General features: G+C 35.7%; 2 protein-coding genes across 3 annotated transcripts in view; both read left to right on the plus strand.

Annotated features, from left to right (window-relative positions):
• The first annotated feature begins 2,543 nt into the window (after positions 1-2,543).
• Positions 2,544-5,659, plus strand: LOC116006427 (root phototropism protein 3-like). Its single transcript, XM_031246791.1, has 4 exons — positions 2,544-2,793; positions 2,899-2,968; positions 3,067-4,194; positions 5,104-5,659. Exons 1-4 carry the CDS (start codon positions 2,642-2,644, stop codon positions 5,473-5,475), a joined length of 1,722 nt encoding a protein of 573 aa, XP_031102651.1. The 5' UTR covers positions 2,544-2,641; the 3' UTR covers positions 5,476-5,659.
• Positions 5,660-7,844: 2,185 nt separating this feature from the next.
• The window catches only part of LOC116007049, a 7,100-nt gene continuing 2,781 nt past the window's right edge, over positions 7,845-12,163 (plus strand). The window contains exons 1-5 of one of the 2 annotated variants that reach the window (XM_031247623.1): positions 7,845-8,062; positions 8,556-8,650; positions 10,585-10,664; positions 10,803-10,858; positions 10,959-11,071. In XM_031247623.1, coding sequence (XP_031103483.1) covers positions 7,933-8,062; positions 8,556-8,650; positions 10,585-10,664; positions 10,803-10,858; positions 10,959-11,071 — 474 coding nt within the window. In that variant the 5' untranslated portion in view covers positions 7,845-7,932. The remainder of the gene's footprint in view (positions 8,063-8,555; positions 8,651-10,584; positions 10,665-10,802; positions 10,859-10,958; positions 11,072-12,163) is intronic. The other variant, XM_031247622.1, reaches the window with a different exon arrangement.

The raw sequence follows: 12,163 nt of genomic DNA on the forward strand, positions 1-12,163 counted from the left end.
TATTTTAAAATTTAAAAAAAAAAAAAAAAAAAAAAAGAAGAGAGAGAGATTATTAATTGTAATATATTAAGGTGGCAGTGGTTGCGAATACTATACAAGCTAACAACTAGTAAGATGTAGAGTTTGATGCAACACACTAATTATACAAGCTAAGAACCAGTAAGATGTAGTGTTTGATGCAACACAAACTAACTTTGGTGTTAAAAGGAGAGGAAATTTTTCAATAAAATTCAAAATAAAATAAATTTTTCAAAAAATTTCAGTTCATGTGCAATAACAATTGAAATTTCAATAAGTGTGACATTTACATTTTCTTAAAATCGATTCACTTCATCCACGATGGTGCTAGTATGAGCATTAAATTAAAGTATCAATTTTATATGATAAAATAGGTTATATGTAAATATTTGAGCACTTAAATATCAACGTTTCAGTGAATTTGAACAAAAGCACACTACACAATTTATAATAGAAGTGTTGGAATAATATATAAAAGTAGAGATATTTCGTAGGTAGAAAAAATCAGAAATTTTTTAGAGTAAAAGATACCAAAACATTCTACCCAACACAAGATATTTATAGGAGAAATAAAATTCATTAGCATTCATGGCATTCAAACGTATAACTCGCATAATTGGCAAATTAATCAACTTAATTATTGAGTAGTTACTCCATTATTATTCCAATTTAAACCGAGATAATATAATAATAAAAACACCAAAAATTGATATTGCAATTGAAGAAAATCTCCTAATATGCTGGGTCATGCTCAAAATTTTTTTCACTAGAGATTAACATTTATTTTTGTGATAAAATTGCTAACAACATTTAGTGTTCCTCCCATCAATTAGATATTGGAATAGTATTCAAAATATCCTCTAATATCTTCGATTTATAAAATATTTTGAAATTTATGCGATAAACCAATGTGTGATTTTCATAGGCTACTTGGCTATTGGTTCTTTTACTTTGATCCCCGTGATGCCAGATCCCAACTAGTCATGTTTTGTTTTATCTCCACTATCCTACGTGAGGACAATAAATTAAAGCTTAGGTTATATAAATAATAAGTGGGTATTTTAAAGAATATTAGACAAAATATATAACGTCAATATCCAACCCACGTAAGTTCCAGAAGAGTCAAAAGATTATTATATAAAATGTTAACTCTAGTGACAATCTTGAAAATTATATCATATCTTTTAAAACAAATGATTTTTAGAACATGTAGACCTGTTATCTTCAGGGGGGTGGCATTTATTCAAATCAATCATGAAGATTGAGTTTTAAAAGACTAATAGTTGTACTCTATTGCAACACATGAATACATACATATTATGTACTTTTTTTCTCACTAGGTTTTTCCTATTGAGCTTTTCTAGTGTGATTTTTAACGATGCATTAGTATGATATAGTAATGTCAAAAGGGAAAAGTTACAAATAAGTATTTATATAGACACATCCAAAATCTTGAAGATTATATTATGCCTGAAGGTTTGTTGTTATACTCTTTTTTTCTTAATGGGCAATATTTACACCATTAATAATTCATGGGTGACTTGATAATTAACATATTTGTAAAGGACATAAATTACAATTTTACCTTTACTTCCGCAATCTCGCAATCTATGATTGTGAGAACTTTTATAATTTGCACTTTTCTTTTGGTCCATCACATATATGTGTGTATTTATTGCATAGATAGCAAAATGGCCCAATTTTAGTCTTTTCATATTATGTAGAGGAATAATTGCTCTTTCTTGCACTTTCTTGCCAAAAGCAAGTAATAGTAGTTGGGATATTAAAATGGTGGTTGTATTTTGCTTTCTGTATATCACTTTAAGCACATGATTATGAATGAAGAATTCAAAGCCATCCACTACATTATGGACACTACAACACATCGATCTCTACATCAATGCCACCTATTAGTCCCTTGAGAGAAGACATTTTAGCTCTATGCAATTGACCATTTGGAAATAAAAAGCTAATTGCAATAAACAGATAAATATACAAATAGTAATTCTACATGTACTCTCAATTTATACTCTCATTTTTTTATTCCCTGTAATTTGGCATGCTTTGATTGCTCAATTTTATAGGGAGTTTGATGTTTATCCATTGTTTTTTTCTTCTGCCAATCAAATCAAATTTGAACACAAGCGGGAGTAAGAGTTGCGAGTAAGTTTTTGGGAGTACATGAAGTATTTTTCATATACAAAAAGAAAATTTTAATCTAGGGTCTGGTTGAGTGAAAGCGAGTAAACGACTTATCCATCCTTTTCTAAACATTCATTGGCCTTGAATATGGAGCCTTAAATCTCCAGGTCAACTGTTCCACTCTTAAAAATGCCTACAATTCAGTGAGGAGATTAGTCATTGTGTTCGATAACTAGGTAACAACCAAAAAAAAAAAACAGAAGGGAAAATTTAGATAGAGGAATCCATAAGATTGATTGGAGGTGGGTCCAAAACTCTAATGACAATGCAATCACTTTATGAATTGAAGCTGCAGCTATAAGATGGGACTAAATGGGCAGTCTTGGAGTTTATCTGAGTGGGCTAACCAAAAATCTCTGAGAGCATACAGAAAGGAAGACTGAAGTATACACTTCACAGACCTGGAACTGAGAATTCTAGCATGGGAATCAAAGGTCTGATACAAGAAAACCCACCTGCAGCTGGTTCAGTATGCGTCGAAAAACGAAACGAAAAACCAAACCACTGCTTCATTTTTCCACCCAATAATGTAGACATGGCATCACACACTATAGAAAGAAGAAACAACCACTGGTATAGTCCCTTTTTTTTTTTTTTAAATTTAAATTTCTCTGCTTTTGCCTTATGTTTGTATAATTCTTCAATTTTCTGGAATTGAGTATAATCCAACTGATGCAGGTTTGTGAAGACCAAAGCTTCTTCTGATTTGACTGTACAAATTGAAAATAAATGCTTTCACCTGCACAAGGTGCATTTCTGCAGCATAGTTTCTTTCTTGTTCTTTATTAGAACTTTATTATTATAAGATTTATAGCTCAATTCAGATCACAAAGATTTGTTTTGCAGATTCCTATGGCTTTAAAAAGTGGATATATTAACAGATTAGCGTTTCGAAGCAATGGATCATCATCAGACAGCAATCTCAGCAGCATTATTCAGATGGACAGTATTCCAGGTGGAGCTAAAATCTTTGAGCAAGTAGTGAGATTCTGCTATGGACTAAAGATCAATGCGACTGCAACGAACATTGCCCCGCTCTACTGCGCTGCACATTTCCTGGAAATGAACGATGATCTCAACCCCGGAAACCTGATCTCGAAAGCAGAAGCCTTTCTCAGCTTCATAGTCCTCTCCTCATGGAAAGACACATTCAGAGTGGTGAGGAGCTGTGAATCGGTCTCCACGTGGGCGAAAGACCTGCAGATTGTGAAGCAATGCTCAGAATCGATCGCTTGGAAGGCCTGCTCGGACACAAACGCGAGTAGTTTTACGAGCAACGAAGTTTTCTTGAATGTGCTGGGAAAAACCAGCACAGATGACAAAAACCTGCCTTCGAATTGGTGGTTCGAGGACGCTTCAACCCTCCGAATAGACCATTTCATCGAGCTCGTCTCATCAATCAAGAAGAGGAGGAAGATCAAGCCCGAGCTTGTGGGATCATGCATAGCTCACTGGACCAAGAAATGGCTCCCCAGAGTCCGAATAGGGAAACAGAAATCAAATAATGACGATGATGATGACAATGACGATGACCTGACTATTCGGCTACACAGAGTGACACTAGAATGCTTGATAAGGATACTACCCAATGAAGAGAACTCTGTTTCCTGCAATTTTCTTCTCCACCTTTACAAGATTGGGGTGGGGATGAGAATTGAGTCTGAATTGGTAAACCAAGTGAAGACAAGAATAGCAATGATGCTGGAGAGGTGCAGGGCTAAAGATCTCTTGGTTAAGAACACTACCACTCTCTTTGATGTGGAAATTGTTGCCCAAGTAGTAGAAGCCTATGCCTTTCACCACATGATATCAGGAAAAACTCAGGTTGCAAAGCTGGTAGATGAATATATGGTTCTTGTGGCAAGAGATGAGAGCCTACCTGCAAAAAAATTTCAGATGCTTGTGCAAGTACTGCCCAAAGAAGCAAGAAGCTGCAATGACAACCTATATACAGCCATAGACATGTACCTCAAGGTATAGGGCCTGGTTTTGGTGTGGCAGCCTTTTTACGTGCTATAGTGCATTTTGATATGCTTGATGGTGAATTTAGATATGTTTGATAGTGCTTTTAAGTTCATGCACCATCAAGCATTCCTATGTGCACCAAAGACCAACATTTAGTGCAACACATATCTATACTTTGTGGCATACCACAGATCATCACTTAGTGCACCACAGTATTTTGTTGTACACTACTAGCCAACACTTAGTTCACCACAGGCCACCACTAAGTGCACCACAAGACCAACACTTAACACACCACAAAGCACTACTAAGCGCGATCAGCACTTTGTGCACCACAGACAAGGACTTAGCGTACCACACAAATATGCCTGTTGCAGGAAGTTACAAAATGCTTTTTTTTTTTTTCCATTTTCATTTTTAACCGTTATCTGAGTTCATTCAATGGATCAAATCTATACCGTCAGATATATATAGAAATGTACAGTAGTGTTAGGAAAATGTACAACAATGATGCATAAATACACCACAAAACGCACATCACACATTCACACCCAAAAAAAAATGCACCATGCCTCTCCACACCTAATTGCGCATTTTCGAACATTGTGTGGTGCGTTTATACATATCTAACGGTGCGTTTTTAGTAATTTGTACCTAATGGTGTATTTTTTAGTGTATTTGCGTATTTTTTATTGTGCGTTTCTTAACACTAATGGTGCATATTTGTGTAACTATTAGTGTAGTCGCACTGATCTCACGTTAAGTCGCGACCGCACTGAACTTAGGCCTTTATATATATGAAGAAGCCCTTAGAGAACAAAATTAAACACATCTCAAACGGTTGTTTCTTATTTTTGGTTCTTGACAGACATACAAAAAGTTTTACATGAGTAAGCTGAGTTGTTTGATGATATGCAGGCACATCCTAACCTAACAGATGAGGAAAGAACAGAGATATGCAGGACATTGGAATACCATAAGCTGTCACAGGAGGCGCGAACACATGTGATGAGGAATCACAGGCTGCCAGAGAGCATGATGGTGCGATTTATACTCCTGGAGCAAGTGAGCATGGCGAGATTATGTGGTAGTTTTAGCTGTTCATCAGGTGATGAGAGAAGGAACCCATCTGGGGCAGTGGTGAGAATTAGCAAGGAGTTGAGGATGAGGTCTCAAAAGGATGTTAAAGTGATGAAGAAAGATGTTGAAATGTTGAAGATTCAAGTGGGGAAACTGCAGATGTGTAGAATGGAACTTCAGAGGCAAATCAAGAAGCCTGCACTCATTTGAACATTATATTCTTCATGCATGTAGTGACAACAATTTATTTTGCCCTTCTGTTTTGGATGATTACCTTAGCTTCTCTTCACTCAACATGTTTGATTATGAGACCACTAGGAATCATGAAAGTGTTTGTGTCTGTGTTTTTTTTTCCATATTTCATGATGGCTAGTAAATTTGACATTGATATCTCCTCCCACTCTATTTGGCCATATATCATTTTAACTAATGTTACGGGTATTGATAACCGGTCATATATCCTAGCCAATAAAACTCTTATCAAATGAATGCAAAATAGTTTATGAGTATTTGATAAATGACTGGTTAACTCAATTTGATCTACTTGTCGCATAATTAAAATGAATATTTGATAAATGGTTGACTACTTTTGCTAATTATTGTCAATCAGGTGATTTTCAAAAGATTATTTGAATGCTTTTATAGTAAAATAATTAAAATGTGTTTGGTAAATGATTGCCTGCTTCAACTTTCAAAATGTTACTTGGAGAGTGTTTTTATATAAATTATTAGCTAATTATCAAACATTTCATTGAGATTGCCTAATCAACTCAAAAAAAGTTTATTTACACAGTTTAATGCAATAAATAAGGAGACAAATAAACTATAAAGAGAATTATACAATATGCCATTTGTATCAAAATTTTACTACCATAACTCGTCTCATAATTTATTTAAGAGCAAATTGCTAATTTGGTCCACTGACTATAGGGGTACTATTAATTGCAATCCACGACTTTCAAAACTGTTAATTTCGTACCTTAACTATTCAATTTTTGTCAATTTCGGTCACTCCGGCCAAATGTCACCGGAAAGTCTTAAACCCTAAAATAATGAGGGTATTTTGGTCATTTCACATCTCTTGTCTTCTTCTCCGGCGCGCTACCTCACTTTTTTTCTTCTCCGGTGGATCAAAATGGCTTCTAAATTATCGTTCTGACCGGACTCTTTGTCTCCGCCACCGTCACCACATTCAACCCCTCGCCGCCGTACTTACGTTGCAAGCACTCAATTCCCATATTAACCCCAGTCAGAAATTCATTTCAGCAAAGCCAAGTTGAAAACCATTCCAGTGAAGCCAAGTTGAGCTCATAGGTTCTTTATTAATTAAGCATGCTTTAAGAAACAATCATTTTTGAACTGTTTCTAAAACCTAAACCATTTCAATATTTAAAAAATTCAAACTATTATTCTTATGTAATTGAGTACAATTCATCAGACGAGCATGACCATATGATTAAATTGGGAGAAATGTATAGATGTAGGTAGATGGAAGCTTATCGACTTCGCTGCACAGAGGAGGTGTCGATCGTCGACGATAATCTGGGAACTGAGCGATTGCAAAGAAGGCACAACGGTGAGTGGTCGACTATTAGTTCGCCGGAGAAAAGTGGGAGCTCGCCGGAGAAGAAGAAAGAGATGTAAAATGACTAAAATATCCTCATTATTTTAGGGTTTAAAACTTTCCGGCAACATTTGGCCGGTAATTTGACCGGAGTGACCGAAATTGATAAAAATTGAATAGTTAAAGTACAATAACAATTTTAAAAGTCGTGGATTGCAATTAACAATACCCTTATAGTCAGTGGACCAAAATGATAATTTGTTCTTTATTTAAAGTCACTTGAGAGCATCCCCAGTAAAGAATTTTGAATAATTTTTGTAGGTTATAATGCTTATGTGGATGAGAAAGAATGTCTTGAATTGTTGCAGAAGAACATAATTTTTATAATAAAAGTAGGCCCACCAAAACAAAGAAACAGCTCAATCGCCTGTGCAGCACTGAAGTACTCAGCGTTAAGCCTCATAAGTCTACCGCATAGTGCAATTGCATCTCCTAACTAAAAAAAGCTTCATTCAAATCCCCTAAACTTATAAAATTGTTCAATTAGGTCCAAAGTGACTTGTTTAGCATGTTAAGTCATTACCAGTTTGACACATGTCCTCTTTTAAATATTTTATTTTTCTTATGTTTTATAAAATTTATTTATTTATTAAGGACATGATTTTCGACAATAGCATCTTGGCGACGTTTTTCCTTCCACTTCCACCGGAAACTTACATCACATTCCAAAACTCAAAAGAAAATCACCTCTCATCATCATCACCATCATGTGTCAAATTGGTAATGACTTGACCTGCTAAACAAGTTATTTTGGACTTAATTTAACAATTTTATTAGTTTAGGAGATTTGAATATAGCTTTTTTTTTAGTTAAGATATCCAATTGCACTATCCGGTCGATTTAAGAGGCTAATTTGACACTTTTTCATTTTTTTTTTTAACTTTTCAGATTTTTTTCTACGTCTGTTGGGAATTCTCTGATTAATACCAAATTACAAAAGCCAAATGGAGATTAAACCATCTCGAAATGTTAATTCAAAATAAGAGAAAATAATTGCCTCCTGGCTTCGAGTTATACTGCTATACTACAGCTCATATCTTTTCATGTTCGTTGTGAAGGCAGATATTATGGCGGAAGGGGAAAGAAGCGCAAACGAGCCAGTACCCGACCCGAATCCGTGCCCTATCTGCCTCGGGCCCGTGACTCAGGATTCATACTTGGACCAATGCTTCCGTAAGTTTCATCCCCATTCTCTCAGCTTATCTACTGCGCGCATTTGTATGTAGTTATACAAATTCTTAATTTTGCTAAATACACTTAAATTTTACATTTTGGTGAATTATGCTTGATCATACTGTCACTGGAATTCAATCTGCAGTTATAGGCTTGGTAGTTGAAAATTAGGGTTGAAAGTTATTGCTCTTAATTTATCTAAAACTTGAGCTGTATTATGTCAATTTAGAAGATCAGCATCATTTTATCGGTCTGATATCTTGCTCGGTGACCTTTTGTATTAAATTGAGATCAAGGGTTCAAGTATGGCTTCTTTGTCATTGCAAATTCGTAAACCTTGCATCGTTTCTAGTTTAGGAACATTTATGGGTTACCTGATGTTGTTTGGCCCTAAAGATGATTCAAAAGTGGGGTACTGAATGGCTGAAAGTTGCAAATAACAAGGAAAGCTATGATGTGATCATAGTCTTTGAGGGTTTTTGGTATTTTGCAGATAAGTTTTGCTACAACTGCATTCTACGTTGGACCAAAGTGGTTGCTAGCAAGCATTCTTGTAGACCGACTTCCGTAAAGTGCCCTCTTTGTAAGGTCTGGTCCTGTTTATCATTTTTGTTGGTTATGGGCTCTGATTTGTCTAGATTGACCTAGTATGCTGTAGAGAGTGGGTCAGTGGTGGGAAAATCTTGGAACTCACATTAGAGCAATCACATTAGAAGATTGGAGGCCTACTTACAATTTAGTTGTATTGCTTTCTTGATCTTAATAACCATTTAATTTATTCTATCTGAATTTTACACTGAATGGTTCTGGCCTTCTTTGTATGGAAATGAACCAGAAAAAATAGGCAGTTTGAGTTGTGGTATCATTCGTTTGATGCTTAGTATCCAACTACTATTCTTTTAATGGACTTGTTTGACAAAGTTAAGGTTTGGTTATTTTTGTAATTTCGATTTTGTCTTCTTAATTTACTTCATTCCTTATTTTCTCTCCATTTTCCCTTATTCTCATCCCATTTACCTCTGTGGACTGGTATGTGGAGAAAAAAGCCATATTCATCATTGCAGCTTACCTCCCTTTACTTCAAAATTAACTCTATAAAAGACAAAATTTTAGGTTGTAATAGTTTTTTGGTTCATAGCATGGAGGTTTTCCAATGTGGATGCAATGAGGTGATTCCAATCATGATGTTGGCTAGTAAGCTCTGCATGCAGACAATCAACATCATTTAAATATTCCCTGACTACAAAAATAATTAAATAAACTTCAAAATTGACTCTATAAAAGGCAAAAATGTTAGGTTGTAATAGTTTTTCAGTTCAAAGCATGGAGGTTTTCCAATGTGTGTGTGATGAGGTGATTCCAATTATGATGTTGGCAAATAAGCTCTGCATGCAGACAATCAACATCATTTAAATATTCACTAACTACAAAAATGATTAAATACGCTTACTAATAAACAACTATTCTACTTCACCAAAAACAAGAAACAGTTCAAAGGAAAAAATTACTTACAATTAGGCTTCTCCTTTAAGCCAAGTAGTCTCCTGCTATTATCATACTCAACTTCAACCTTTGATTTTGAGGCTTTCTTCTGGTGCAAATGTGCAATTTAGGGATTAGGGAAATTAAGACTCAGAGAATTAGGGAAGTTGCCAAAGTTGAGACGCATTTGATGAGCAATAAGAGAATATGCTGTGAAATTACATAAAAGCCCTCCATTTTGACCATGTTAGTCACATGACCTCAAAACGGTAATGGCGTCAAATGAGACCATCACTAGAGGAGCTGAAATTGCAACTTTTTTAGACAAAAACAGGTGACATTTCCTCACCCATGACAACAACGGAACAAAGCGACTAAACGCAAACACATATATAAATCCCAAAAGTTTGGTGGGCCTGTGTTACCCTAGTCCCCCCTTCCACCCCTGATCTTTGTTAATTGGATTAAGAATTTTCAAACTGATACAGATGTCATAAAAATGAAATAAAAAATTACTTTTTCTGCAAGTATATTTATCAATGAACATACCTAAATCTTCTGTACGAAGTGCTCCATATCAATTAGAGAACATGAAAAATACTATTTCCAGCTTTAGTTTTGCGAAAAGAACTGATACTACTTGAATCTGAGATCTCTGGTACACATTCAGCTCTGCTAGTTTGCTCTCAAGAAGCCTTGTAACCTCAGAATATTTTAGACTCACAGCAAAATGACCAGTACAGTACGCATTTTTTATTGTCTGCTAGTTTATGTGTGTTACCAGACTTGCTGTAGGATGAAAGCACTTGCTTAACACCCCATGAACACAATCCTGATGACTTTTTTCTTGTCTGTTTTTTCTATATGGAGTTTTAATATCTCCGAAATATCTTTTTGCTCAAGGGTGCGTTTGAACTTGATTTGAATGGAAAATCTTCTATTCTAATTGTGTTATGCTTTTATAATAGTAATTTACAGCATTTCCTGGTACACCCTTTGAATTCCAGTCAGATTAACATTTTTTTATTGCAAATATTCAGACGGAAAGCTTTTCAATCGTACATGGATATGATGGAAGTTCTTTTCAAAGGCATTATGTTGGTCAGGATCTGGGAAATAGGTAGTAAGCCCCTCTCAGGCTCCCCTTAGATTAGCTTTATATTTGATCTTCCTTTTTAGCTTTTCAAAAATCCAGTCTTCTGCTTTGGCTATTTGAAAATCATCAACATATTCACTTTCCCTTTGACATGTGAGTCAGTGCATTTTTCACGAAACTTCACAAGTATAGATTACAGTGCTATTACACCGAAGCAGGTATCTAGCTGTTTGTGATCTATTATCAAGCTTTCCTTTCCCATTTACTCTATTCTAACCCAAATTTGTATTCATCTATTATGAATTATGAGTTGTGCAGCTAGTCTGGCTGACAAATTGAAGGTAATGCGATACTGGAAGTTGCACAAGTATCGTCAGCCTGCTCATCAACTTTACAGTTGGCTGACAAGGGAAATCCAAGCATTAACGCAGGTTTATATGTCCAACTCTCTTTCTCCTCCATGTTACTGTGTCCTGTTCTTCACCACTGATTGCTTATGCAATTTCTTCTCAGTTACTCTGGCACTCTGCATACTGTTTGTGCATGTGAATCATTCTATTTTGCACATTATGGGAAGTGCAGATCAGGATGGTGTTAGTCAACTAGCTTTACACTTTCTCAGCTCTTTGCGGTCACCAAATTTTTCCTTTTCCTTTGAAAAGATATAAGCACCTCAAGTAGAGTGAACTTTTTTGATTGTGAAAAAAAAAGATGGATAACGTGGGGGGAAAAGGAAGGGATATCCCATATCTTGGTGTTGACTGGAATATCAAGTTGTAATTTTTCATGGATGCTAACAGCCTGTCCCCCATCCCATTCTTATTGGTACCAAGTACACATTTGGAAAAAAGAAGGAAAGCTTTTGCAACTGCTTCCGACCTCTAAACACAACTTCCTATGACTGCCAGTTATCTACTATTTTGGTACTCCTTCGTTTGTGTTGATTTTGGTGTTCAGTGGTGATAGATGCAATAGACAAACAATAAGCTGTTATAGTTTGGAGAGGGTATTTAATGACTATTGTAGTATTATGGCTAGCCTGTCTCTTTGCTTTGCTGAACTGCCCGATGCACCTGTTGGTTTGGTTAAATGCATGAAAGAGAAACATATCCTTCATAACCAAACAGGTTCTGTTGGTTAATGGAACCTAAAGGTGATATTTTATTTTTGTTTATAATGTCATCTTGTCGAAACAGACCCCCAACATTTATTTTTTCTGTCTGTCCTCAATGTATTGTAACAGTTGTCTTCTTTGCCAAAGGGATGGACCATAGCATGCTGAAATAAGTGTTGGTATCATGAATTCTTAGTATTGTAAAATCGGCCGATGCGGCTGTCTAGGCACTGATTAGGCGCCCCTAGGCGCTATTTAGACTAGCTGGCCGACTAGTTGGCCAACTCGGCCAAGTTTTTTTCTTTTTTAATTTGTTTATTTTGCTCAAAACAACGTCTTTTTGAGCGAAATAAACCAAATTAAAAAAAAATCCCAATCGGCCAAAATCCCTAACCCCCCCCCCCACCCC

Source organism: Ipomoea triloba, chromosome 15 (genome assembly GCF_003576645.1).
Source record: "Ipomoea triloba cultivar NCNSP0323 chromosome 15, ASM357664v1".
In the NCBI taxonomy this organism is placed as follows: domain Eukaryota; kingdom Viridiplantae; phylum Streptophyta; class Magnoliopsida; order Solanales; family Convolvulaceae; genus Ipomoea; species Ipomoea triloba.